Source organism: Capsella rubella, unplaced genomic scaffold (assembly GCF_000375325.1).
Source record: "Capsella rubella cultivar Monte Gargano unplaced genomic scaffold, Caprub1_0 scaffold_2, whole genome shotgun sequence".
Lineage (NCBI taxonomy): Eukaryota > Viridiplantae > Streptophyta > Magnoliopsida > Brassicales > Brassicaceae > Capsella > Capsella rubella.
In genome coordinates this window covers 8071910-8099410 of record NW_006238922.1, presented here as the reverse complement: position 1 = coordinate 8099410, position 27501 = coordinate 8071910, and the positions used below count along the sequence as shown (strand labels likewise).

General features: G+C 32.9%; 9 protein-coding genes across 10 annotated transcripts; 7 read left to right on the top strand and 2 right to left on the bottom strand.

Annotated features, from left to right (window-relative positions):
- Positions 1-6: 6 nt before the first annotated feature.
- LOC17895714 (glucan endo-1,3-beta-D-glucosidase) lies at positions 7-494 on the bottom strand. Its single transcript, XM_006300926.2, has one exon. The coding sequence runs from the start codon at positions 473-475 to the stop codon at positions 137-139; it is 339 nt and encodes a 112-aa protein (XP_006300988.1). The 5' UTR covers positions 476-494; the 3' UTR covers positions 7-136.
- Positions 495-1986: 1492 nt separating this feature from the next.
- Positions 1987-2316, bottom strand: LOC17894439 (glucan endo-1,3-beta-glucosidase). The gene has a single exon (XM_006300907.1). The coding sequence runs from the start codon at positions 2314-2316 to the stop codon at positions 1987-1989; it is 330 nt and encodes a 109-aa protein (XP_006300969.1).
- Positions 2317-5821: 3505 nt separating this feature from the next.
- Positions 5822-7294, top strand: LOC17895938 (paraxanthine methyltransferase 1). The gene is made up of 3 exons (XM_006301603.2): positions 5822-5945; positions 6039-6692; positions 6782-7294. Exons 1-3 carry the CDS (start codon positions 5871-5873, stop codon positions 7115-7117), a joined length of 1065 nt encoding a protein of 354 aa, XP_006301665.1. The 5' UTR covers positions 5822-5870; the 3' UTR covers positions 7118-7294.
- A 1607-nt stretch (positions 7295-8901) lies between these two features.
- On the top strand, positions 8902-11829 carry LOC17895664 (EEF1A lysine methyltransferase 2). The gene is made up of 7 exons (XM_006302306.2): positions 8902-9226; positions 9405-9533; positions 9627-9827; positions 10494-10590; positions 10898-11001; positions 11110-11161; positions 11385-11829. The coding sequence occupies exons 1-7, from the start codon at positions 8988-8990 to the stop codon at positions 11631-11633; spliced, it is 1071 nt and encodes a 356-aa protein (XP_006302368.2). The 5' UTR covers positions 8902-8987; the 3' UTR covers positions 11634-11829.
- Positions 11830-12399: 570 nt separating this feature from the next.
- LOC17894294 (ATP-dependent Clp protease proteolytic subunit 3, chloroplastic) lies at positions 12400-14484 on the top strand. The gene is made up of 5 exons (XM_006302520.2): positions 12400-12782; positions 13305-13419; positions 13504-13679; positions 13780-13875; positions 13957-14484. Exons 1-5 carry the CDS (start codon positions 12474-12476, stop codon positions 14194-14196), a joined length of 936 nt encoding a protein of 311 aa, XP_006302582.1. The 5' UTR covers positions 12400-12473; the 3' UTR covers positions 14197-14484.
- A 1081-nt stretch (positions 14485-15565) lies between these two features.
- LOC17895657 (E3 ubiquitin-protein ligase SINA-like 5) lies at positions 15566-17347 on the top strand. Of its 2 annotated transcripts, none has more exons than XM_006302417.2 (2): positions 15566-15946; positions 16456-17347. In XM_006302417.2, the coding sequence occupies exons 1-2, from the start codon at positions 15623-15625 to the stop codon at positions 17146-17148; spliced, it is 1017 nt and encodes a 338-aa protein (XP_006302479.2). In that variant the 5' UTR covers positions 15566-15622; the 3' UTR covers positions 17149-17347. The 2 variants fall into 2 exon arrangements, with proteins under 2 accessions (XP_006302479.2, XP_023643452.1); XM_023787684.1 differs by having other exon boundaries at positions 15894-15946; positions 16524-17347.
- A 2349-nt stretch (positions 17348-19696) lies between these two features.
- On the top strand, positions 19697-21842 carry LOC17894106 (E3 ubiquitin-protein ligase SINA-like 4). The gene is made up of 3 exons (XM_006302513.2): positions 19697-19786; positions 20318-20545; positions 21090-21842. Exons 1-3 carry the CDS (start codon positions 19697-19699, stop codon positions 21792-21794), a joined length of 1023 nt encoding a protein of 340 aa, XP_006302575.2. The 3' UTR covers positions 21795-21842.
- A 359-nt stretch (positions 21843-22201) lies between these two features.
- LOC17894387 (E3 ubiquitin-protein ligase SINA-like 2) lies at positions 22202-23303 on the top strand. The gene is made up of 2 exons (XM_006300839.2): positions 22202-22237; positions 22622-23303. The coding sequence occupies exon 2, from the start codon at positions 22799-22801 to the stop codon at positions 23249-23251; it is 453 nt and encodes a 150-aa protein (XP_006300901.2). The 5' UTR covers positions 22202-22237; positions 22622-22798; the 3' UTR covers positions 23252-23303.
- Positions 23304-25424: 2121 nt separating this feature from the next.
- Positions 25425-26260, top strand: LOC17896461 (E3 ubiquitin-protein ligase SINA-like 2). Its single transcript, XM_023788513.1, has 3 exons — positions 25425-25601; positions 25801-25845; positions 25901-26260. Exons 1-3 carry the CDS (start codon positions 25425-25427, stop codon positions 26258-26260), a joined length of 582 nt encoding a protein of 193 aa, XP_023644281.1.
- Positions 26261-27501: the final 1241 nt, after the last annotated feature.

Sequence of the window (27501 nt, the reverse complement as noted above, 5' to 3'; positions counted from 1 at the left end):
ACGATCTCAAAATAAAAATATAATTAACATTACATTTTTTTGGACAAATTTTATTAACCTTATATAATCTTTTAAAACAATTGTGATTTCACATAAATGTATTATTCATAAGAAAAATACAAAATAATTTACCAAACTATGTAAACGAACAACCACCATAACTTGGATTAGTATCAACGATTCGACCAGAATGATTGAAATCACAGGCCTTTTCAGTGGCCCCGTTTAACTTGTAGTATTCATTCATCATAACTGATGCATGGTTAGCAACAGTATTTGGCTCATAGCAAGGTCCTCCAGGCCCGATTATGACACAATACGCTTCAGGTAATATACCACATAAGTAATCAAGGTTAGTTTGCAATTGTGCATCACTTGCCGATGGATCAGCCACACACCATGTCCTTGCTGAGACATGAAGGGAGTGGGATGCAAGGAAAGATAGAATGAAGATTACTGTCAACCGCTGAAACATTGTGGTGTTTTGCTTTGTGAATGATAACTCAAATGGCATTGCAATATATATATATATATATATATATATGATAAAATTTCTTCTAGGGTTAATTTATTTTCACAATATTCGTACTTTATTTAAAGTTTGTTGACCAGTTTATGGTAGTTTATGTTTGGAAATATAAGATTAGCTTACTATTAAAGTCAATGTAAATTATGGAATGTTAATAGTGTATGAAAATATAAACGGGTGTTATTGGTTTGTGATTTTTATAGTGTTTTAATGACTTTAAATATGAGAATTTTGGGAATGAATTACAAAGAAAGATAGAAAGAAGATTATTGTCAACAGCGGAAACATTGACATTGCAACATACATGTACATATATATACAATATGATAAATAATAATTTATAAAATAATTAAAAATATATTTTTATAAACTATGTCCTTGCTGAGACATGAAGGGAGTGGGTTGCAAGGAAAGATAGAAAAAAGATTACTGTCAACCGTTAAAACATTGTGGTGTTTTGCTTTGTAAATGATAACTCAAATGGTACTGTAATATATATACTTAGGATAAAATTTCTTCTAAAGTTAATTTATTTTCATAATATTCATACTTTATTTAAAGTACGTTGACCAGTTTATGGTAGTTTATGTTTGGAAATATAAGATTAGCTTACTATTAAAGTCAATGTAAATTATGGAATGTTAATAGTGTATGAAAATATAAAAGGGTGTTATTGGTTTGTGATTTTTATAGTGTTTTAGTGACTCTAAATATGACAATTTTTGAGAAATATCGCATTTAGTTTACCCCTTTTTAAAACTATCCTCTTTATCTATCTGTTTTCAAAATACATCTGTTTAAATATAAAAAATTATAAAGTTTTATATAGTTCATAATGTACTTCTATATAATAATTACTACTAGGAGATTTGATACAAATATTTTAAAATATTTTAAATTGTTTTAAATCATTTTTATAAGTTTTATAAGAGTTTTAAACTGGTTTATAAGGTTTTTAAAAAGTTTTTAAAAGTTATTTTTACGCTATTTGTGAAATATATATAAAATCTTATACACATAAAAAGGTAATTTGTGTATATATTTATAAGATTACACACAAATTTGGATAAATTTCAGGCTTTTTAGTGTTTTTTTATAAAGTTTGAAATTGAGATATTTTTAAGAATATGTATATGAAAAGGAGTATTTTTGAAATTCCCCCACTTTAAATGTTATGTAACCATGTAGCACACAAGTTACATTCATTTGAATATTTTGACTATGAGCTTTAAATAGTTGTATGAGAAAAATCACAAAAATATTGAATAGACCAAATCATCACGATAAAATACTTAATATATGACCCTATTTTTTATATAGCAAAACTTAATATGTTAAAAATGAACGAAAATTAACTTTCATTTTTTATTAACCTTACATAATGTTTAAAACTAATTTTGATTCCACATAATTGTATTATTCATAAGAGTACAAAATCGTTTACAAAACCATGTATTCTAAATATACACACAACCCCCATAACTTGGATTACTCTCAATGATTCGACCAGAAAGAGTGAAATAACATGCCTCTTTAGTGGCTCCGTTTAACTGATAGTATACATTCATCATATAAGATGCATGGCTAGCAACAGTATTTGGTTCGTAGCAAGATCCACCAGACTTGACTATTCCACAATCAAGGTTACCACATAACCAATCTAGGTTAACTTGTAGTTGTGCTTCGGATGCCGATGGATCAGACACACACCATGTCTTTGCTGATACATGAAGGGAATGAATTACAAAGAAAGATATAAAGAAGATTAATGTCAACCGCGGAAACATTGTGGTGTTTTGCTTTGTAAATAATAAATTAATAACTCAAAATGATATTACAACATACATCCACACACACACATCTATATACTTTGAACCATAAAAAATGGTCAAAAGTTTATATTATTATATGGAAATAAATTACTTTCAAAAATTTTTTTTTATCATAATATAAAAACCTTTGACCATTTTTATATATATTACTTTCCGAAGGTATTACTTTCAAGTAATATATATAAAAATGGTCAAAGGTTTATATATTATGATAAAATTTCTTCTGAAAAGTAATTTATTTCCATATAATAATATAAACCTTTGACCATATCTTATGGTTCAAAGTATAAGATTAGCTTACTGTTAAAGTTAATGTAAATTATGGAATGTTAATAATTATAAAATAAAATTTGAATTAGTTTATACATTATTATAAATATTAATATTATTATTATTATATATTATTATTTAATTTCTTTTGCTAATCAGACATTAATTATATCATATATTAGTTGACTGGAAGTTCAAACAGCTAGGAGTTGGACTGCGAACGGTGAAAGTTGAGGTAAAGATGTTAAAAAGGAAGCAGACACAGTTTGGCCTAAGCTTCTTTATCACGCTAAACCATTCCTTAAGGTGTGATCTCAACCCATTCATTTCACTTAGGATGTGATGATTGGGTAATGTTCAAAATGATTTGATGATGAAAGACGTGCAAGAAGTACAAGATAAGGTCTTGTCTACTCATGTTTCTAAAGCACTAATATTTCTAAGAGGAATGTCTTACCTATGACTTCTTCTAGCTAGGAAGAGGTTATTGGCGAATGTTATGCTGCGTAAATTTACATGAGATGGTGACAAACATAAATTGGGTGTAAAATCGCAACAGTAAGCATAGGAGAAGCCACTCTCTGGAATAAAAAAATCATATGTCAAGTAAAGATCATATGTCATGGCATATTGGTGATTTGATAGAGGATTATCTTAAGGATACTTGGAGGAAACAGAAGCCAAATATTTTATTTTTATCTCGATATATAGCACAAGATAATACCTAGTTAGATCATAATTGACAAAACTTTAATTTGATAATTAATACTTTTTTTGGGTGAAATTTAATAATTAATACTTAATTACATGGCATAACACTAAATTATATTATCTTTTGAGTTTAAACAGAGGTATGTGCCCCATATAAATTTCTAGATTTACATAATTAATCAAATGACTTAATCAAATTAATCTTGCTAATATCCTCCTCAATTTTAAAGTTTAATCAAATTTTAAATCTTTTAATTAATTTATTTTTATTTAAATTATTTCTCCAAATAGTTTATTATTTAAAATAACTCTTTGAGGTATTCATTTTGGTTTTCTTCTTCATATGTCGATATAAATATGTTTTGGTCTAATAAGTTTTTTATACATATTGTAACCCAAAAATAATATTAGCTATAACTAATAAAACTGATATTAAAAAAAATCACCGACCCTACTCAATATGAATGATTTCAAGTCGCCGGCTACTATACTCAATATGATTTATTTGATGGCTATTGACTAATCTTCAAGATCTACTATTTTGAAAAATACATTTTCTACTTTTGGAAAGTTTTAGAATATATTTTCAGACCTAAAATAATAGTGTATGGTTTCCTTATTTTTATAATCTGAAGTGGTCATACAACTATTTTACACATCATAATCTGAGTTATTATTATTCAACATATGTCGTCCCAATACCGTCATGAGTTATAAGTTTAATTTGTCTAGTGTCACGTAAACTTTACGTTGAATATAATAATTTGTTTACAAAGAATATATTACTATAAATAGGATTATCACTAACACATCAATCAAGAAGAGGATAGAAAAAGAGAGAGACATCATGACTATTGACTACCACTCATAAACTTCCAACAAAATAAGTAACGAATCAATGATGATATTATTAGGGTTTGAATGGTGAACATCAAACAAAAATTTCTTCTGAACTCACATAATTTATTTTATTTTTTTTCAAATAAGAATTTTTCTGTAATTTATATTTTATCTATCAAACAATTTGAAATATTTTACCGAACAAACATATAAACCAAAGTTTAAATTAATTATATTTTTGTTATTTAGATGGTTGAATTATATCTGAAAAAAACCTTATTATATTTGCTTATCGAGATTTAATCTATAGGAAGTATTCACATCCTTTTCTCAATCTTTGGGTTTTCGACAAATTAATATTAAAAAGTGAATTTTTTTTTTGTTGAAAGAAAAAAAAATCTTTTTATGTATAAAACTATTTCATCTATCAAAAAGAGTAAAAAATATATAAATTTAACTTCATGCGTTGACCGGTCAGACCCGACAAGTATGACTTTTCTTTTTGAATCAGAAGATTGATTATCAAACAACAATATCAATTTTCCTTCAAACTCTATTTCTTTAATTATCGAAGATAAGACTATATATAATACCTATAGTTTTTACAGATTTATTGTTGTTTGACTCGAATTTATATTGAAACGAATAGATTAAAAATTTATTATTGTTGTTTTGAAAGATCTACATTAAACACACAAAAAAAAGTTCAGCTAACAGATTAAAAATTATGAGAAACTTAAATTAATTAAATATATATTAAAATAACTATATATAGCAAAAGATTATTCTTATTTAGATCGTAATTGGCAAAACTTTAATCAAGCATATAATTTACTTATTGATGCTTAATTATACGACATTGTACTAAATTATACTCTTAATTTTATTTTAAACAGATCATCACCATGGGTAGATGCAGGTGAAAACTAGGTGAGATATGTTCCCCATATCAATTTCTAAATTTAATTAATTAACTAAATGACTTAGTTTCCTCAAAATAGTTTTATTATATCAGACTAACTTTTCGAAGTATTTTTTTTGGTTGTCCTCTTTATCTTAAAAATTGGTCTTATAATTACTGTATACAAAAAAAAAAGATATATATGAACATATATTAAAACAAAAATTATATTAAAAAAATTGACCCTACTCAATATGAATTATTTCAAGCCGCCGGTACTATCAATATGAATTATTTGATGGCGATTGACTAATCTTCCAGATACTGTGTAATACATCATCTTCTAATTGCATTTTTGCCATTTTTGGAACAGTTTGAGAATACATTTTCTATCTGCATAATATGTCATTTTCTAATTTCAGTTTCCTGTTTTGGAACAGTTTTATAATTACATTTTCAGGCCTAAATTATAATTAGGGCATGCATATGGATGCCTAATTTGTAAAAAATTTATGTGTTCATATAAATATTTTACAAATGTCATATCTAACTTATTTATCCGACATATGCCATTTGTAAAATAGTTGTATGAACACTTAAATTTTTTTATAATACCGTCATGAGTTTAATAAGTTTTCACGTAAACTTTACACTGAATATAATAATACTATGTTAAGAGAAATATTACTATAAATAGGCATAGGGAGGTCCATGGTTTATCACTACTCTCATCACAAACCAAACACATCAAACAAGAAGAGAAGAGTGATAACAAGAAAGAGAGATCATGACTACCACACCAGATTGGATTATGATTGGAGGAGATGGTCCTGAGAGTTACAACCAACAGTCTTCGTATCAGGTTTTTATATAAATGCTTTGCAATTTTCGTTAGCTAGCTAGGTTCTGAATTGATTTTCTAAGAGATGTATGTAACAGTCTCCTCTATATACAGAGAGCGTTGTTGGAAGCGGCAAAGGACAAGATGACCGAGGCGATTTCATCGAACCTCAGCCTCGATTTGATTTCGAACCGGTTCAATGTAGCAGACTTTGGTTGTGCTAGTGGACCTAACACTTTTGTGGCAGTCCAAAACATAATAGATGCGGTTGAAGAAAAGTACCGTAAAGAAACCAGACAAAACCCGGCCGAGAACATCGAGTTCCAAGTCCTGTTCAATGACTTTACCCTCAACGATTTCAACACTCTCTTCCAGACACTTCCTCCGGGGAGAAGATACTATAGCGCCGGGGTTCCTGGTTCTTTCTTCGACCGTGTTCTTCCTAAGGAGAGTTTCCACATCGGAGTCATGAGTTACGCGTTCCATTTCACTTCCAAGATCCCCAAAGGTATCATGGACCGCGACTCTCCCTTGTGGAACAAAGACATGCAGTGCACCGGGTTCAACGAAGCAGTCAAGAAAGCGTATCTTGATCAGTACTCCATTGACACCAAGAAACTACTGGATGCAAGAGCTGAAGAGCTCGTGCCCGGGGGATTGATGTTGCTTTTAGGATCATGTCTAAGAGACGGAGTTAAGATGTCCGAGACCCCTAAAGGAATAGTAATGGATTTTATCGGAGAATCTCTTAGTGATCTTGCTAAACAGGTATAAAGAAAAACATCTTCAAACTATATATTACCAATATACATATGTACTTAACTAACATATTACTTTGTCTTTTTGGCTTTAAAAAGGGTGTTACAGAGCAAGAGAAGGTAGACACTTTCAGAACCTCAATTTACTTTGCGGAACAAAGCGAGATAAAACATATCATTGAAGAGAATGGGAAGTTCACAATCGAGGCTTTCGAGGATATCATTCACTCCGAGAATGAGTTTCCACTAGATCAGCCCAAAACATTGGCAATCTCCTTCAAAGCGTTCTATGGAGCTTTCATTGCCGCACATTTTGGAACCGAGATCATGAGGAAAACCTTTGAGCTTGTCGAGATCAAAGCGCGCAAAGAGATGTCTCGTCTCACGAATGCCAAACCCGGAATGCAGTACCTCATCGTGCTTCGCAAGAACTGATCCAAATATATTGTACTAGTTGATATGTTTTACCCCATTGTTACTTCAACTTTTCTCGTCATGTCATGGTGCGTTACTGCGTTGTCATGTTTTTTCTTCTTGTTGTTTTGTCTTTGGGTCTTTGTTTTCTCCACTTTCCAATAAATTAATAAAACCTCACTCGGTGCTTATGATTAACATTGTTCCATATGTTTATTTTAGTTTGGCCAATACAAATTTGAATTCAAGTTTTCACATTTTATATTATTTCAACTTTGACTAAACATTTTAACACCTTTTTGTGTGTGAAAAATCGAAGACGCACTTTTTATATTTTTCTTACCGAACGTATAGTTTACTCTAAAAACATATCAGATCAGTCAAAAAGCATTTATTTATTGGGTAAATTGGCAAGAATGATAATTAACTTTTGACCAACAATTGTAATGACTTTTCTTGTATAATGTTACTTATATTTGTAATTTTTTTTTGTTAAAACTTATATTTGTAATTACAAAAGTAATTTCTTATATTGCTATGTTTTTGAATATAACTATTTAGTTTCTAAAATAATAACAAAATATTACTTAAATACAATGACTATATTTACAAGATAAACAAGTAGTCTATTCATGATCTTTCTAACTAATTTTTTTTTATTTTGTAAGAAAAAACTATTTTCTTACATGATTTTTTGTATCTTCAAATATAATCATGTCTAAATTATAAACACACCTATTCGTAGATTATATTTACAATAAATATAGGGAATATATATATATATATATATATATATATATCATGATATGATTTTTCCTAATATAAACTACTTGTTTATATTTTGTTTTTGTTTTCTTACCACTTTTAGTTGGAATAGTATAACTAATGTGTTGTTGGTTTGCATTTACGAGCATTTTCGCTGTAATTTTCTGATTCATAATTTTTCAATGTATACATATATAAACTTTAGATGATTTAATTTATGTATGAATTTGTATAGTGTCATGTTATCCAGTAAAGCATTGTGGCAGATTAATGTTAGTTTGATTACGATATTTCACGGGTTTGTCCAATAAAACATGAAAAATATTTTAATCCCGTTTAGGAAGGATTAAATTTGATGTATTTGACATGTCTAAACGTGCAGTTAACATTTATACAAAAATTATCACAAATTAATTATCTGACTACCTTTGATATAAATATATTATAGGCCATATATATATATATTTATATATATTTGGGGAAATAAATGGGCCATAATATTAACCTATTTTTAGTTGTTCTTTTCTTAATCCTATTAAGTATTTTTTTTTTCATCTCCCTAACTCTTTTTGTCTATTTTAGCTGTTTTCATATAAATGAGTCATCTTTTTTTCTTAATAAAATATACTTGTAAAACGTATTAGCAAAAAGATGCAAAACAAAAAAAAATTTCAGAACTTCAATAATGTAAAGGTATATATATTAAATATAAAACTACAATGCATTTTCAGAAAAAAAAAATCATAATTTCAAAAATATTAATGTCCACTCTAAATAATAATAAAGACCGACAAAGTTATTACCAAAAGAAGAAAGATATACGAAATTAATTTTTAATTTCATTGAAATAAAAATTAGATATATATATATATATATATATATATAATGGATTTAATTATCTATTTATTATCTAATTAAACACTATATAATAATTATTTATTATGTCTCAAATTAATACAAAATAAACATTTGTTTGTTTATACAGTAGTAGTATATAAAAGTGAGAGGATTACACCAAGTAGGGGTTTTTGTTTCATTCATCTCTTTCGACTGCGTCCAAAAAAAAAGGAACAGATACTTTTATTTTCATTTTTCCCCTTTTCTTCTCTGTGGCGTTGAATCTCTGATGGCGGGAATCAGATTGCTACCGGAAGAACCTGAGACGACTCCTCAACAACAAGCCAGAGCTGCCGCCGCCGCCGCGACGACGACGGATAGTTTGGCTTCCGACGACGATCGATCTATTGCGGCGGATTCGTGGTCGATTAAAAGCGAGTACGGAAGCACTCTCGACGACGATCAGCGTCACGCTGATGCCGCCGAAGCTCTCTCTTCCGCTAACTTCCGTGTCTCTTCCGATTACAGGTTTCGCCTCTCTCTCTCTCGAGTCTCGATCGTTGTATTTGATGAAATGGGAATGAATCGTGTAGAGTTTTAGAGATTAGATTGAGAAATTTGGGGATTTTGTTGTATAGTAGATCTTAGGCGTTTGTTAAACCCGAATCTGTTGAGTAATTGATGATTTTGAAAATGGTGTGAATAGTTCTGATAAGGAGGAGCCAGATGCTGATGGAGGAGGTCAATCAATGCTTGGTCTTCAAAGCTATTGGGACGCAGCGTATTCGGATGAGCTAACTAATTTCAGGGAGCATGGTCATGCTGGCGAAGTTTGGTAACTTTCAGATCTCGTTATAGATCCTTATTTCTTGATATTATGCTAGCTAGTGGAAGTGATTTAGATTTTTTTGGTTCTTGGAAAGTTTAGGTTTGGAGATGATGTTATGGACATTGTTACTTCTTGGACGAAAGACTTGTGTATTGGAATTTCTCAGCGGAACATGGCGGTTTCTGATAGCGATGTTACATCAGAGGCGAATGATCAGGGTGATAAGTATTTGTCTAGTTGGAATGTGCTTGATCTTGGTACTGGAAATGGCTTGCTCCTTCATCAACTTGCTAAAGAGGGGTGAGTTTCTCAACATTTCCTCATGTTTTGGCCTTTAATGTTTAGCTATGTTTTTTTAAATCGGAAAAACTCTATGGGTACTATGTCATTTGTTACATTACATTAGCCTGATTCCCACTAGATCAGTCTGAGAATATATTAGAATCAGGTAGCATTTCGGATATACAAGTTATCATAAAGAAGAAAGTCAATAGTGTTTTGTCTGCTACCTAGATCTACAATTGACTTTCTTCTTTAGAGAGGTTCCCTAAATAGTGTCCGTATATCACTAGCCTTTGGGAATATGAGTCTCTACGGCCACAGTAAATTTTGACGATTTTAGATTCTGAAGCTATTTCATATGGAAAGCAACCATTATTTGACATGATAAAGAAACTTTTTGAATAGAAGATAGTATAGAAATTCAGAAATCAGCCTCTCTCAGAGGCTTAGGTCACCAGATGCAGTGAAACAAAAATGTTACTATATCTGTATACTTAAGATGTCTCAATATGGAGCTTGTTTCGTTAATAGTATGGAATCCCAACTGTCCTTAAGTTGATAATGCAGTTAAACTTTATCATTGTTTATATTTAGCCAAACAGAATGTTTAATAAAATCTTATGTCAGACTATACCCTTGTTTTGATATTATCCATCTCATCATCCTTGCACTTTACTGCCTCAGGTTCTCTGACTTAACCGGAACTGACTACAGTGAAGGGGCGGTAGAACTTGCGCAACATCTTTCCCAACGTGATGGCTTTCCAAATATCCGTTTCATGGTATGACTTTGTTTACCTTCAATGTCGAAAATATTTACAGAACACACTGCAAAAAGTCTACCTCCATGAACGTCTCAAGTGCTATAATTAGCACGATAATGCAGTATTTCCTGTGTATAAATCTTCTTTCTTGAAAATGGCAACTGACATTTCTCAAGCAATGGGATATGTGAGTTACATGTAATTAGTATCTAGTAGTACAGGACACAAAATCTTCTCTTTGAACTAGCTATGCTTACTGTAACGAGCATCATGAGACATAACATAGGTGCTCTACGTTATGGAACTAACGGGTTTGCTCTCTTAGGTTGATGATATCCTTGACACAAAATTGGAACAGCAGTTCAAGCTGGTAATGGACAAAGGAACTTTAGATGCTATTGGTTTGCATCCTGATGGCCCTGTCAAAAGGTACCTCCTTAGACTGCTGTTTTTATAGTAAATTACCACACTTTCTTTCTGTTACCAAGCGCACAATTAGATTTGGTAACTAATGACACTTACATATGTATGTTTCAGAGTCATGTATTGGGATTCAGTGTCCAAGTTGGTTGCTCCTGGTGGGATATTGGTAAGAACATCTCGACTCCTGAACTAGATTTAGTTATAAGCGGGTTAATGCACATTCCTTTAAGCTGTTAGAAAGAAACCAAACGCTATTTAACGCTCAGGGAGGTGTGGATGCATTTGATGTGTGTGTTTTGACTCTTGTTTCCGGTTCTGCTCACCATAGAACACCTTAAATAAACTACCTCTATGTCTTGTCTCTGAATCATATTCTGCTTCTGTTCAAGGTCATCACATCGTGCAACCACACAAAGGACGAACTGGTGGAAGAAGTGGAGAACTTCAACATCAGAAAATCCAACTTATGTAGAGGAAATGGAAACGACGCTACCAATGCGCTTTCCGCTGGCTCCGAAGCTGCAAGCAGAGTTGAACCTCCGTTTGAGTATCTCAGCCACGTTAGGACATACCCAACGTTCATGTTTGGTGGGTCTGTAGGATCGCGTGTGGCAACTGTCGCTTTTCTTCGGAAGTGAGAACAAAACCTGTTGGAACAGGATTTGTTTAACATAATGCCCCAGACTTTTTCTCATCTTATTTTGGTGTTAAGACTTGTGCTTTTGGCTTGGGAGCTCTTAATAACCTAAAATATTATTTTCAGAAACACTGATTTGGTCATTTTATCAGTGTTTTTTTTCTTTTTTTTCTTTTATGAGATTCATCTATGTGACATAGATGAATTCCAAAATCAAAGACAACTAAAATCAGTTGATGAAATTAGTAACATTTGGTTACTATTAAAATATGAACCGACCCCAATTTATTTAGGGTTCGAATGGTTGCATCAATTAAGAGGAATAAATTCGTGTGCATTGGTGCATACAAATAGAGTTGGTCCATAGCGGTTTATTGTCCGACCAAAAATAAAACGGATTAAACCGCTGACGAATTTATCCATCTCAACTGCCGTTACTATTCAAAAATCTTAACATCCTCCTATTACATACAATGGTTTTGGATATTTTGTTTGTGTTATTTTAGTATTAATCCTGATCGAAGACTCTTGCATTTTTTTTTCAAAATTATTAGATAGCCAATCAAACAAGTTGAAGAGAAAAGGGATAAAAATCCAAAATTGTTCGTTTTTGGAAGTGAGTCTTTTGAGTTTGATGTGTAAGATTGAAACTTGTGTAAAAATCAAATAAAAGAGAAGAAATATCATACACGTTACATACAAAAATTGTATAATTTCATAAATTACAAAACGACGACGTTTAGTTTCTAAAGAACATCCAGAAACAGCCCCATCAGCAGCTAAGCTTCATCCGCTTCAATCTTTCCGCAAAAATCTCAGAACTTTGGAAACTAAAAAAGCAATGGAGATGAGTTTGCGTCTCGCTTCATCTTCAACCTCAAACCCAATTTGTCTTTTCAATCCAGGGAAAAAGCTTAATTCCTCAATCCGAAACCAGAGAATCCCTAGAACTACGAAGCCCTTTTGCGTTAGGTCTTCATTGAACTTGTCTAGACCACCACCACTCAGACAAACCTTATCTAGTAACTGGGATGTGTCTGGCTTCTCCGTTGATTCCGTTGCTCAATCTCCTTCACGGCTTCCAAGTTTCGAAGAACTCGACACCACAAACATGTTGCTTCGACAAAGAATCGTCTTTTTGGGTTCTCAGGTTAACCTTCTCACTAAATTTCTCACCTTTTTTGGTTTATAGTGAAATTGAGTTCTTTGTAGATTGTCAAATTGGTGATATCACTATGAAATTGAGTTTGTTCTGGAGATTGATTTTGTAAACATGAGCTAGTTTCATTAAAGCTATGTGCTTTCTTGATTCTTGAAGCAGAAACAAGATTGTTCTGTGTTGATAAGGTTGATTGATTAATGGAGTATTTGATGTAGTTTAAGCTGAGTAGTAGAATACTTGTAAATTTGATCAACTCGTTAAGTTGTTTGATGAAACTTAAAGAGTTTTGGAGATTTAGTTTTCAGCTTTCTTGAAATTGGTTCTTTGTGCAATTTCTTGATTCTTAAAGCAAAAAGATTGTGTTGTGTTGATTAGAATGATTGATTTGATTGAAGGATTTGATATAGTTTAGGCTGTTACTACCATTTTCCTCTGACATAGGAGTTTGATCAAATAGATTAATGTTTGTCCTGTGACGACTCAGCTTTCTTGACTTTGATATTTCTGTAGGTCGATGATATGACAGCTGATTTGGTTATAAGTCAGCTCTTATTACTAGATGCTGAAGATTCAGAGAGAGATATTACCCTGTTTATCAATTCACCTGGTGGATCTATTACTGCTGGTATGTTCTTATCGTTTCTACTGCAGGAAGTTTTGTGATTGTTATCAGAGTTTTATGAAATGTTTTGGCTTTTTTTCTCTTCAGGGATGGGAATATATGATGCGATGAAACAATGTAAGGCGGAAGTTTCGACTGTTTGTTTAGGGCTAGCCGCCTCTATGGGTGCGTTTCTCCTTGCTTCTGGTTCAAAAGGGAAACGGTATTGCATGCCGAACTCTAAAGTTATGATTCATCAGCCGCTTGGTACCGCTGGAGGCAAAGTACGATACTTGGATCTGTTTTATATGTCTTCTTGAATGTTTTTTCGTTTCTACTGTTATAAGTGTTGGATAACACAAAGCTTTGAATGTGTAATTTCAGGCAACGGAAATGAGCATACGCATAAGAGAAATGATGTACCACAAGATTAAACTTAACAAAATCTTCTCTAGAATCACAGGGAAACCCGAATCAGAGGTATTTGCATATCTTTCCATTGGTTTTCTTCTACATGATTCTTTTTTTCCCTTTTGACCTTATTGCTATCCTTCTTCACAGATCGAAGGTGACACAGACCGTGATAATTTCTTGAATCCATGGGAGGCGAAAGAATATGGTTTGATTGACGCTGTAATCGATGATGGGAAACCAGGACTAATCGCTCCAATCGGAGATGGCACTCCTCCTCCTAAAACCAAAGTCTGGGATCTTTGGAAAGTTGAAGGAACCAAGAAAGACAACACTAACTTGCCAACCGAGCGCTCGGCGATACAGAACGGTTACGCCTCAATCGAATAGAACCGTTGTTGCAGCGTTTAACGCCTTTTATATGTTATTACTATGGTACCTGCAACCATATAAACGGTTGCAGTTCCTGTGTTTTGTACCATTTCTCGGATTAGATAATTTGTTGTAGCACAGATGGTGCAAGCTACATGACAAGAAATCTACAAAACCAAAGCTGTTTTTACAAGCTACCTCCAAGTACAGGTTTTGAACTTGAGTTGGCTGGTTAGATTATTTTGATTGTGATTGTGTCATACAGACAAAACCTGGTTGGAGTAATTTTAATATTTTATTATATTTTTATGTGAAATAACATAACTTTTGACGTTAAGTAAACTAAAATAGATAGTGATGAGTATAAGTATATTCATATCTAAGAAAATATATTTTTTGATCAAATAAATCTTCCCTAATTATCTTGATGCTGGTATGGTATGTGTGTTTTTGATGCGATTATGTAAATTCTCTCTCAACGCTTCTCATATGTGAATTGTATATTTTGGAGTATTTTGTTGTAATCTTCAAACTTTAGAATGATCAAACACAAATTGTATTTGGTGTGGCACATAAGGCGCAGCAGTGTTATAGTTTTCATTTCACTCTAATTTTTAGTGTGTTTTTCTAGTTTCCGAAGGTTCTTTGATAGGCTTTTAGACTTATCATTTGCAACTAGATTACGATAACTTCACTATTTAATAAAATACTAAAATTCGTTTTTGCAATCAAAAGAAGTAAATTATTCTTATTTTTGTCCATCTGACATTGTTAACAAAAAGAAAAGAAGAAAATAAATTTTTTTTTTTTTGACAAATATTAAAGGAATGAATGGTGACATCGAATTTGACTGTGCAAAAAACCGGTTTTAACATGCGGTACAGTTTAATTGCAGTATTTTTAAAAAAGATAAATTTATGAGACATGTGTGGTTTGCTGAGTTTTGGACCGCTAGAAAATACTATGTTTTAAAAGCTTTTATATCTATATATGTTGGTTAATTCCGCAAGTTTTTCTATTTATTTTATCAAAAACGCTAACCAAAAAAAATCGAATTCAATAATAACATATATATGTTATTGTTGTGTTATACGAAAAACGTCCCAATTTTAAGTCGAGGTTTATCAAACATTTATCTCCAAAATAAAATAACGGTCGGAATGAATGTGTGAACTTGAAAAAAAAACTAGTTCGTGTTTTTTATACTAACAATAATTTTTTAAAATAACGGAAAAATTCAAATATATTTCTAAACATTAAATAAGTTGGTCTTTTCCCAAAACATTTCCTATTTCCCATAAAAAGTTTTCATTTTTTTATTTTCTTCAAAAATACATTTATTAATAAAGTTCTTTTAAAAACCACCACTAGGGTTAAAAAAACCCAATTAGAGAATCTCAGCAGCCACACTATAAATTCAGCCACCGGAGTAAGGATTTTCGAAATGGCGAGAACCGGAGAAGACGACGGAGCAAGAGCCGGCAACAATCTTTCCCCGAAGAGACAACGACTTCCTTGTCCCGATGAAGACGAAGATGAAGAAGACGACGCCGATTTCGAACCCGCATGTATCACAGAAGACGAAGACGATGATGATGATGATGAAGAACTAGAAGATATCGAAGAAGAAGAAGTAGAAGAAGTAGTGAAGGATGCACAATCTGGGAGCCAGAGTTCTTCTTCATCGTCTCAATCCGTAAAGCTTCAGTCTTCAGATGTTCTCGATTGTCCTACTTGTTTTGAGCCACTCAATAAACCAATTTATCAGGTTTCACACTTCCTTTGATTCATGAGAATAAGAACTATTAGGTTATAACACTCATCTCTAATTGGGGGTTTAGAGCTTTGATTTGGCTATTAACTGCTTCAGATCACTGAGTTTGATGATTGATTTGTTGCTTAGTAGTTTGGTGGAAACTGCAGAATAAGAATGTTAAGGTCACAGAATCATCTCTAGTTGGGGTTTTATAGCTTTGATTTTGGCTACAAACTGCTTCAAACCACTGTGTTTGAGTATTGATTTGTAGCTTAGTAGTTTGCTGGAAACTGCAGAATAGTCAAAGCTATAAAGGTCACTGTAGATTCATAGGTTGATGGAAACTGTGGATTCATAGGTTGATGGAAACTGTAGAATAGTGACATTTAAAGGTCACAACTTTTTCTCTATGTGGTGATTTTAAGTTTCAGTCAAGTGTATGAATCGTGAGTATAAGTTTTTATAAGCCTAATTGTATAGTTTGAATTGGCTAACTCTGTGGTGTTTTGTTGTGTGTTCAGTGTACTAATGGACATCTAGCTTGTTCGTCGTGCTGCAAAAGATTAAACAAGAGATGCTCGTTCTGTAGATCTCACATTGGGGATATACGATGCAGAGCCATGGAAAAGGTTATTGAAGCATCAATAGTCCCATGTCGGAATGCAAAATACGGGTGTAAAGAAACCACCACGTATTGTAAGCAATCTAGCCATGAGAAGGTTTGTTTTTTCGCCGAATGTTCTTGCCCTGTACCAAACTGCAACTACATTGGCTCATACATGAATCTCAAAGCCCATGCTTGTGCTGTACACTCTTGGGGGGACGAGGGTGGCCTCCACCCGGTGAAGCTTGACTGTCCAATACTCTTTTGCATGAACCTTCGTAAGCTGAAGACGGTCGTATTAAAGGAGGAGAAAGAAGGTGATTTGATTGTACTTCAGGCTTTTGAAGGATCGAAGGGCGTGAATGTGACTGTAAACCGAATCGCGCCTTTGGCTCCGGCAATACCCAACCTCTCATGTAGTCTGGCTAGGCTTGACCAGTTTAGGACAGTAAGAATTGGAACGATAATGCAGAAAATTCAGAAAGTGAGAGAGCAAATTCATCCTGAAGACGATGTATTGTCGATTCCGCTTAAAATGATGGCTGGCTTGGAGCATTGTTGGAAGATTCAGATTTGCATCGGCAATGGATATAAATATACTCACATCTGAAGAATCCTCTCAAAGTCTCATCTTCTTTTAGCTCTGTTCTTAGAAGTAGAAAGGTTGTTGGATTATAAACCTTCTTTTAAAAGTGAGCTCTGAAGTTTGAACATTCTCTTCTGTGGTGATGTTTTTTAATTTAGAGTTTAATTGTATTGGATCGGGTTTAACTGGTTTAGTTGGTCGTTAATTATTTTGATTTGGTACATCACATACTACTCGGTACAAACTAAAAACTTTAGTAAGGTTTTTGTGATTGGTAAATTTTGAAATTGTATAGTTGTAAAGTTTTGTGTAAAGTGGTTAGGGATTACTGATCAAACTTTGATGGCACTATTAGTACCAGCTAGTATAAAATGGTCATTTCATAGTTCAACAATGTTGATTTTTATCCATACAAAGATAGTAAGATACAGTGTGATTTTTTTTTCAAATTTGAACAAAATTTCAATTTTATACCCAATTTGTACAAATAGTGTCAATTTTAGATTCTACATTAACTTATACCGAGTCATATGCTATGTGTTAGAGTGAGATGCTGACACATATAACACATGTGATACGACTCACATCGTAAGAGGAAAGTAGCATCGTATATGTTAAAACGACGTTGTTTTAATATCGTGATTTTAAATAGTTCAAAAACAAATAAGACATTCCAAACTATTACAATTATAATTTTAATATATTGTAATCATTTCAGTAGACAAAATATTTGTCATCTTTGAGATTAGATCTCTACGGTACTAGCATTCCGTTTGATCCAGTTTGAATACTAGTAGAGACACAACATTTGAAATACTTTACGACTTCGGTTTATTTTGTTTATCGTTCCATTATAAACTATCTAAATATATTCATAATCTGATAACATAAATTATTTATGTAAATCTCACTATTGAATTTATGATTACTTTTATAAGTCATTAATAAACGAGTTATTGACACTCAGACCCACTTTGTGAATAAATGTTTGCAAACACACCTACTTTGAAGTCAAGGTGTACTTTGAGTGAAATTTTGTTTGGTGGGTGATTATTTGTTGACCATTTTGCCCTCTTTTGTAAGCTGGATAATTTTTTTTTTGTAATCGACTTTTTATCTCTTTCTTCTTTCTCTCCCCCTTTTCTTTTCTCTTAGTTTTTGCTATTGTCATTTTGGATGGTTATCATCAAAAATTATATATTTATTTATAGATAATAAGTTATGATTATATTTTCTTTATGTTTTAAGATGCATATTGATATATTTTAAATGAATTATTATCTTATATGTTATCCATATGTAGTTGAACATTAGTTCATTGATAAGTGGATGCTCTATTTGTATTTATAATTACTTTGTGCTTAGTAATATAAAAACATACTAAAACCTATTTCATGAAAGAATTTGTGGTTTGGTAAAAAATTCATAAATAAATATCAAACAAACATCTTAACCACTAAACCTTAAACCATATATCCTAACCCCTAAAACCTAAACCTTAAATCTCAATTCCAAAACATGAAGTTCTTTACTCTTATCGACTCAATAGCTTCCTATGGGTTTGAAGCTGCAACACGAGAACCTAAACCCTAAACCCTAAATCATATACCTTTAACCCTTAACCTTAGGTCCTAAACCCTAAACCCAAAACTTTAACCCTAAACACTAAACTCTGAACATAAACCATGAATCTCAAACCTTACCTCTTATCCTATTTAATTTTAACTCTAAAACCAAAACAACAAATCATACACTACATTCTAACCAACAAACGTTTTAATGAACATCCAAGCATATCCACACTATTGTAACCACATGGATATATATGCTCAATGTATCTAGGTGAAAAGAGAAAACAATGGAATATGCAAATTAAGCTAACAAAAAAATATTGGAAGATGAAACGAAGCTAGAGTGAAAGTAAATAGATTATTTGAAAAATTTATAAGGAGAGGCATCGTCGAAGTATGAAGTTTCTTTGCAATTGCTAAAACATATCACAACATGTCCTTAAACCTTAAACACTAAACCCAACCACTAAATTCTAAACCCTAAACACTAAAATGTAAACTTAAACCATTAAAGATAAAACAAAAACAATAACACTAAATCTTAAACTCTATGCCTTAAACTGAAAACCCTAGACACAAAACCCTGAACTATAAATCCTAGACACTAAAGACTTTAAAGAATAAATGATTCTATCTACATGGATTTAGCAAACTCTTAACAATAAATCTCAAACCCTAAATTCGAAACCAAAAATCATAAAGCCTAAACAGGAAACTCAAAAATGTATAAAACTAAACATTGAAATACCAATGGATCATATATAAGTGAGCAATGGACTCATTACACAAAGATACCATAAAACCATGACCCAAAATCCTAAAAAGGAGGTTTTCTATTGATCTTGAATTTTCATTCCACAAAGGTATCCATTGTTATTTCTTTGTTGATCTTGAGTTGTCAGTTAGTTATCATCCATACAATCATGTCCATATGGATACCGGAGTCATAGGGTTGAAACTTCTGGCGGAATCCCAAAGTAGACACCTTTCTAGATTTAAAGATGTCGACGAAGAATTTTAAACCGCAATCGATGTTGTGTCAAGGAGGATTCGGCAAAGTTTACGGAAGATGGATCGAAGAGACTCGTTTTGTTTGAAAGGAACTAAAAAAAAAAAAAAAAGATGAAGTGGCACAACTGCTTATTGTTCGAGGTTTTATGAGTGTGGACGATTTCTGGAATGTTGGATGTGGGATGTGGAGCTGTCAAAAAGAAAAACAGGTTTTGTAGGATGTGGAGCCGTCAAATGGAGTATGAATGTTTTTTTTTAGAAGAATAAAAATGATAAAAGTTAGGTAATAAGTGAAAAAGGACTATAAAGTCATTTCATAAGAAGAAAGTATAGCAATAGTTGTAAGTGGGTGTAAATGTAATAAAAAGTTGGCAAAGTGGGTCTACGTGCTAATAACTCTTAATAAACCGATACAAATCCTACTTTATCTCACTTTCCAAAGTCTTCCATCTACTACACACTACAGCTAATTAAATCAAGAAACACTTTTTTATTGTCTTTATTATTTTTATCTTTTACAAAACGCTTTTTATAGTCAATAACTCATCAGTCATATTGTGAGAGAGAGATATGACGCTATTGTCTATACGTAACGGCGGAGGAGGAAACAGCCTCCTTCTGTTTCCTCCACTGACGACTCAAGTTCTGAAGAAGAAGAAGAAGAAGAAGAAGAAACACTTGTGGTACTTAGTGATGATAGTGATTCTGATGAGGAAGATATAACTCTCCGGTTAAGCAAACGTCCAAGTTTTTCATCACCCAAATCCGTAACTCTCCCAAATTCCAATGTTCTTGATTGCCCAAATTGCTTCAACCCATTGAAAAAACCAATCTTTCAGGTTCGTTCACTTATTTTTAGTTTTCAGTTAGGGTTTAGTGTGAGATTTGCAAATGAGAACTATTCTGCTAAAAAGGTTACAACTTTTTCTCCCAATTGGTTAAGCTTAAAGTTTAAAGGTCACAACTTTATCTCCCAAATGGTTAAACTAAGTTTAAAGGTCACAACTTTATCACCCAATTGATTAAGCTAAGTTAAAAAGGTCACAACTTTATGTCCCAAATGGTTAAGCTAAGTTTAAAAGTCACAACTTTATCTCCCAACTGTTATAAGCTAAGGTCCATGGTTAGTTTGTTCCTCTGCCTAAAAACATTGACAACTCTTACTTCTTTGTTAGGTCAATGAGTTTCACTAGAAAGTGGAAAGATTGATTCTTTTCGCTTTGTGTTATTGGTGTTCGGTGTTGTTGGGGTCGAGGTGTTTCATTAGCAAGTGGAAAAATTGATTCTTTTAGTTTTGTGTTATTGGTGTTCAGTGTTGTTTGATCGTTTGATCGGATCAATGAGTTTGATAGCTAACCCATTTGGTTTGTTTTTTGCGTTTAGTGTAACAATGGGCATCTAGCTTGTTTCTTATGCTGCATCAAACTGAAGAAGCGATGCTCGTTCTGCGAATTGCCTATCGGGGATGTTCGATGTAGAGCCATGGAGAAGATCATAAAAGCAGGGCTAGTCTCATGTTCAAATGCAATGCATGGTTGTAAGCAGAGCACCACGTATGGAAATAAATTACTACTCCATGAGAAAGTGTGTGTTTTCTCCCCATGTTCGTGTCCCATAAAAGATTGCAACTACATTGGCTCCTACAAGGATCTCAACAACCACTTCCGTGGTACGCACAAACAGAGTCCGGGTGAAATCATGTCGTTTGTGCTAAAACGTCCTAGAATATTTGGCTTGGAGCTGGACGTTAGTGATAATAACATGGTGATTTTTCAAGAAGAGAAAGAAGGTGATGTGATTGTAGTTCAACGTTTCATCGGATCTCCCGGTGTGTATGTGACTGTGAGCCATATTGCGCCTATGGTTCCCGGAGTGCGCAAATTCTCCTGCAGTCTTGCCAAACTCAAACAGTATAGCACACTAAGACTTGGGTTGCGGGTTAAGAATATTCAGAAACCAAGATCTCAAGAAGAGCAGCCTGAAGATGACTTCATGTTGATACCTTCTTATATGTTGAGTGGTGATCATTTGAAGATGCAGATTTGCTTCGGCGAGGAAGATGACTTTATTCATATGTTAGGTCAGTAGAAGAAGTAGGGACTCTGTTTGGTAATGAGGTCAATTTGAGTTTGTAGTTTTGTGCATTGACTTTTTGTTTTTTTTCCAAAGCATTGACTTTTTGTTATTTTTCGACAGCATTGACTTTATAATGAGAAATTATAATTTACTGGAATTAGTAATAGATATTTAGATATTTCCACATATTTTTTGGTATATATAAAAAAAAAAAATCTGCGTAAGTGAAACGTGGTCAATAGGCATTTTAAAAAGTGACCCTAAATTCTAAAAACGATGTCGTGGAAGTAAAAACAAAACAACAAAAACAAATTAGGGTTTTGTTGTCTCCTTCTTATTACATAAGCAGACAAAAACCAGAACCTCCTCTAAAGTGTTAGAAAAACAAAAAACTAAATCTTCCCTCAAGTGAAGAAATGGCTCCTTGCAATTGCTGTGACGTTAACCAACTCAAGGTCTTTTTCACTACGCCTCCTTCTTATATAACTGGATTGTTGATTCTCAATATCTTTGAAAATTGTAAGACAACACTTTGTTCATTTGATTGAATTGCAAAAGACTTGGTAGAAGTTAGAGTTCGAAATCCATACATTTTCTTAGGTTTGGGACTAGATAGTTGACAAAACCAAGAGATTGGTCTATTGAGTGGTACCTATTAGAGAAGCGTCTATTGAGTGGCTCGTGGTAACATGTTGTTTCTTTGGTATTTGTTAATTGTGAGTTGACAAGTTGCACTAGATCATATTCGTATATTTCTTTTCTATCGACTACTCGTTACAACTTCGGTATAATATTATGGGATTCTTAACAAACTTTAATTTGTGAGTTTTGCATTGCAGTGTGATTGTGAAAAACTGTCTTGCTCATCAGGTTGGAAGAAACGGAGGTACATATATATATGCCCAAACGCTCAACATGGCTGCACCAAGAAATTCTTTCGTAACGGAGACGTATTATATCATGAGAAGGAATGTTTTTTTGCTTTATGCTATTGCCCCGCCCCTAAGTGCAACTACATGGGTGTGTACAATGATCTCAAAACTCACTACTACACTAATCACAAAGACACAATGAATGAGTTTGTGGATGTCAGTTCCAGTGGTGAAAGGATTGAGAAGGTTTTAGTCATTCAGATGGATAGATCTGGTCCATTGGTTGCTGTCCAATTTATCAAGGAGCAAGAGGGGTTTTATCTCACAGTGAAAAGTATTGCACCGTCTGCTCCAGGAGTTGAAGAGTGCTCCTATGATATCTCCTACTCTTATGGAGGAAAAACTATGAGACATGGATCTTCAGAGATGAAGAAGGTTCGGAAATTGTGTTTCAAAAAACCAAAGAGGGACTTCATGTTAGTTCCTAACTTCTTGATAGGTCAACATTGTCCAACATCTGACATTGAAATTTGTATTGGCAAGCCAAAAAAGGACGACGAAGAGGAAGAAGCTGATGAAGAAGATGTTAAAGTGTAATCATCATATAATATATATCCATTGTATGTCGTTCTTCTCATACCCTTTACTTTGTGATACAATTTCTGATACTTTTGTTATGGCTCATTGTTTCTTACAACCTTTTTTCTTAGTTAAAATTTAGGAATGGTAATTCAAACGTACTCTTATCCAAACCCCTATGTGTTTATGTTGTAGTTGACTTAGAATATTGTTTTTAAAATTCATATTAAACTTTTATCTCATATGTAAGGTCTCCTCCTCCAAGAAGAAATCTTAATTAGATGCAATGTTGATGATGTATGGAAAGAACATGTACATGAGTGGAGTTGGGATAAGTTTCTAGGGTTTTATTGGGCTTGGATTAGGAATGTTGATTCATTAATTAATACAATAGGCAGTGTAATTGGATGCTAATGATCTTGAAGAGATCCACAATGAGATTTGACATTCTTAATTTGATGCATGAGGCCATCGACATGCACATAAATAATCAAGGAAACAATTATTCTGTTCTTGATCGGAATATATGATTTTGTTGTTCATTATTATATTCTTGATCGTATTTCATACTGATAACACTGAGTCATTGATTATGATTAATAAATGAAGTTCAGAGCTAATACTATAATAAACAAATTTTCGATTATGGGTATCCGATATATTCTGTTCTCGATTATAGAGTAACAATTTTGCTTGAAGTTTTTGGATTTCTTAGAGATTGTATAGAAAATCAGGAAATCAATTCTGGATTTGATGTTTTCCTGATGTCTTTACCGATGGACTATCTACAAGAGGCAGTGAAGGCAGGATGTTATGATGGCTTTGACCACATTATAGATTTTCAATTGGCACAATCGTGGGCTTTTGGTGAAGATGATGATGATTGTTTCGTAGGACCAAACTCATCACAAGTTGTTTCTTTATTGGAAGTAACCATGAATGTATTACTATGTCTAGGCCTATGGTTCTCTTCGGTAAGATTTATGGATTTTTCAGATTCTGGTATAGAAAAAATCTCTTCAAAAGATGCTATGGTCGGTAATTTATTTGTGATGTTGGAAGAGAAAATTACAGAGAAGTTTCTTCAAAAAGATTTTGGTACGGAAGTTTTGGTACCTTTATGTCTACATTTTAGAGTTATTTATGGACACATCGGATTCAAAGTTACGGTTTTCAAAAACAAAGTTCAGGCACGAGTTGCTGCATACTAGTCGTAACAAAGAGAAATCAAATATGAAGTTGGACAATAACAGATCTAATGGTCGGTTAGCGAGTAAGACTGCTCTTCGGAAATCATCGTCAATCTCCCTTATGCTGTATTTTTCTTAGTGTATAGCACATACATCTGCGTATGTAATAATTGTGTTCAATAATTCTGTAAATTTCTTTGTAATAACTCTCTTAAATCAATGAAATGTTGTTTTTGCCGGAAAAAAAAATTATGTTCTCAAGTTAGGTGTGTAAGGACGGATTCAAAAAATTATTTATGAAATTTCTACGATATCTTTCAACTCGTTCAATTCTAAATAATTACAACAATATCTAGTTTAGATTGATTATTTTATTATTGAATTTAACCGGTATGAAAGAAATAGAGAATCTTTGAAAACTATATTTTGGCGTACCCCTATTCAAAAATGATAACTTCATATATACATTTTTTTTAAAGTGCCCCTTAATTCGTATATAATATATAAATTTATAGAGTTTTATAAGGTTAATAAGATACTTCTAGATAGTACATATTACTAAGAGATTCGTTTCAACTATTCATAAAGTTTTTTAAAATTGTTAGTATATACTGTATTTTGATAAGTTTACACACGTATTTGGATAAATATTAGACTTTTATTGACACTTTAAATAAAATTTTAAGGAAAAGACATTTGTGAAAAACGATATTGGAAAAAAATATTTTCTTGGAATTATATTCCCCCAAAATGAGAAAGTAATCTAAATTAATTTTATATTTATTTTGTTCCCATAGGATACAGTTAACTTAGAAATTTAGTCAACCAAAAAATCCAAATAAAACTTAGAAACAAATCATTGCATGTAAGGAAAGAAGGGTTTACCCACTGCACCCTTTCTTCTCTACGTACATATTATAAGTAGTGACGCACATGTAAAAGCCTCCACCAACACAATCTCTTATACTTTCCTCCACCACCACATCTATACTTCGATAGTAATGGACAACGCCGGAGAAGCATCGAGCAGCCGCCAAAAGAGGCAAAGACTAATCTCTATGGACAATGCTGGAGGAGCGGCAAGTGGTGACTTGATGGGACGGTCTTGGGTACTATTCGACCGAGATCTTCTCGACTGCCCTATTTGCTGCTATCCTCTGACTAGTCCTATCTTTCAGGTCTCTCTCTTCTCCCTGGTTTATAATTGTCTTAGTGGTAAAATAATAATATGAGAGTTTAGGATGGTTTTGGTGATATAAGACTTTAGGATAACAGTGATTAGAGGAAACTTAATGATTAATTTAATCTTGACTTCATTTGTTCAGTTTCTCTATACAACATTGATAATATTAACTAACTTTGAGTTTTACATCTCAGTGTGAAAATGGACATATAGCGTGCTCTACTTGCAGTATTAAGCTGGTGAGTAATAAATGCCCTTGAGGCATGGTTATACGATGATGTGGCAATCCTTCAGGAAGATGAATATGGTACATTGGTCGTTCTTCAGTGCTTCAAGGAGGAGCATGGATTGTATGTTACTGTAAATTGTATCGCACCTTCTGCTCCAGGAGTTAGGGAATTCTACTTTGATCTCATCTGCCGGAAGGGATGTGAAACTTTTAGGTATGAATCCGAGGGGATGACTAGGACTCAAAAGGTGAGTTTCGAAGTTCCTGTGGAGGACTACATATTGATTCCTTCTTATGCCCTGGATGAAAGCTCTATACTGAAGATGGAAATACGCATTCGCGAAAGAAGATGCAGACGATACAAAGATCTTAGTATGAGTGAGATAGTGTCATACCTCAAGAGGATAAATGATGAAGAAGAGTAATCATCACATCATATCCATTGTAGATCGTTCTTCTCGTACCCTTCTTATAAAATTTCTGATGTTTTTTTTTTATTCCCTTCTAAACGAATATATATTTTCCAATGCTCATTGTTTTACTAATGCTAAACGAGTACAACCATCAGTACTATACTAGGCTGCATGTTTATTTGGGAATGGTAAATCAAACAAATTCTTATGCAAACCCGTATGTGCTTTTGTGGTAGTATTTATTGTGTAGTTAATTTAGTTTTTAAAAAAGAAAAAAAAAACTCAAGATACAAAAAGATTATACATTGATGAATACACAAACTTTTGTCACATGTGTGGTCTCCTCCTTCAAGATGAAATTTTAGATGCATGTTGATGATGTATGGAAACATAATTGTATGTACTAGGGTTGCAATTTGAGATTATATGAGTTTTTTGGGGTGAAAGAATGAAGCGAGTCGTTTTATTAATGATGAAAATGAGATCCAAAAGGTTACATATATCGGTTCGAAAGTTACATGTAATCTTTCGAGCTAAGGTTTAACATAAGGAGCAAAATGCTAAAATCCAAGCCAAAAGTGCTACGATTTTTGGATAGGCAACATTTTTCTTTCATTGTTGGGTACTATCCTCTGGACCGACCATGTTCCCAATAATGGTTTTTGTATTTGTAGGGAGTCTGAACCCTAAAAACCCTACTCTCCTGTGCAAATTATATTATTACCCCTCCAAACTCAATGGACCTATTTAGTATTATAAATCTTCTTTAAACTTGTGTATCTATATTTTGGGCTTCAACATATTATGGGCAGAGTCCATATATGTCCAACAAATATTTATATGAATGAAGTTGAGATAAGTTTCTTAAGTTGGATTATGAACTATTTCAAAGATTTTAGTGGCCTTGGATTACGATGTTGATGCCTGAAAGTGAGCTTCAAAATTCCTGTAAAGGACTACATGTTGATTCCTTATGATGCCCCCGATGAAAGCTCTATAGTGAAGTGGACGGGACTTGGGAAAATTATTAACGAAAATTTCAATGAATTGGTATGGAGTTGAGAACACATATAGAAGTGGAGTTGGGATAAGTTTCTTTGGTTGGATTATGAGCCATTTCAAGGGTATTAGCGGCATTGGATTAGGATATTGATGCATTACAAGTGTGTGCTCAAACATGTCAAATCTGATGCTAAGTAGTTAATCAAAAGAAGAGTTTGTAATAGGACAACAAAAACATATATAGTTCGCCA

Coding starts and splice junctions, on each gene's coding strand:
- LOC17895714 (XM_006300926.2), bottom strand. CDS start 475: ATGTTTCAGCGGTTGACAGTAATCTTCATTCTATCTTTCCTTGCATCC.
- LOC17894439 (XM_006300907.1), bottom strand. CDS start 2,316: ATGTTTCCGCGGTTGACATTAATCTTCTTTATATCTTTCTTTGTAATT.
- LOC17895938 (XM_006301603.2), top strand. CDS start 5,871: ATGACTACCACACCAGATTGGATTATGATTGGAGGAGATGGTCCTGAG. Junction 5,946..6,038: donor ACCAACAGTCTTCGTATCAG/GTTTTTATATAA, acceptor CTCTATATACAG/AGAGCGTTGTTGGAAGCGGC. Junction 6,693..6,781: donor TTAGTGATCTTGCTAAACAG/GTATAAAGAAAA, acceptor GGCTTTAAAAAG/GGTGTTACAGAGCAAGAGAA.
- LOC17895664 (XM_006302306.2), top strand. CDS start 8,988: ATGGCGGGAATCAGATTGCTACCGGAAGAACCTGAGACGACTCCTCAA. Junction 9,828..10,493: donor CATCAACTTGCTAAAGAGGG/GTGAGTTTCTCA, acceptor TTACTGCCTCAG/GTTCTCTGACTTAACCGGAA. Junction 11,002..11,109: donor CCTGATGGCCCTGTCAAAAG/GTACCTCCTTAG, acceptor TGTATGTTTCAG/AGTCATGTATTGGGATTCAG.
- LOC17894294 (XM_006302520.2), top strand. CDS start 12,474: ATGGAGATGAGTTTGCGTCTCGCTTCATCTTCAACCTCAAACCCAATT. Junction 13,420..13,503: donor TGGTGGATCTATTACTGCTG/GTATGTTCTTAT, acceptor TTTTCTCTTCAG/GGATGGGAATATATGATGCG. Junction 13,680..13,779: donor TTGGTACCGCTGGAGGCAAA/GTACGATACTTG, acceptor GTGTAATTTCAG/GCAACGGAAATGAGCATACG.
- LOC17895657 (XM_006302417.2), top strand. CDS start 15,623: ATGGCGAGAACCGGAGAAGACGACGGAGCAAGAGCCGGCAACAATCTT. Junction 15,947..16,455: donor TCAATAAACCAATTTATCAG/GTTTCACACTTC, acceptor TTGTGTGTTCAG/TGTACTAATGGACATCTAGC.
- LOC17894106 (XM_006302513.2), top strand. CDS start 19,697: ATGTCGACGAAGAATTTTAAACCGCAATCGATGTTGTGTCAAGGAGGA. Junction 19,787..20,317: donor GGATCGAAGAGACTCGTTTT/GTTTGAAAGGAA, acceptor AGGAGGAAACAG/CCTCCTTCTGTTTCCTCCAC. Junction 20,546..21,089: donor TGAAAAAACCAATCTTTCAG/GTTCGTTCACTT, acceptor TTTTGCGTTTAG/TGTAACAATGGGCATCTAGC.
- LOC17894387 (XM_006300839.2), top strand. CDS start 22,799: ATGGGTGTGTACAATGATCTCAAAACTCACTACTACACTAATCACAAA.
- LOC17896461 (XM_023788513.1), top strand. CDS start 25,425: ATGGACAACGCCGGAGAAGCATCGAGCAGCCGCCAAAAGAGGCAAAGA. Junction 25,602..25,800: donor TGACTAGTCCTATCTTTCAG/GTCTCTCTCTTC, acceptor TTTACATCTCAG/TGTGAAAATGGACATATAGC. Junction 25,846..25,900: donor CTACTTGCAGTATTAAGCTG/GTGAGTAATAAA, acceptor GCAATCCTTCAG/GAAGATGAATATGGTACATT.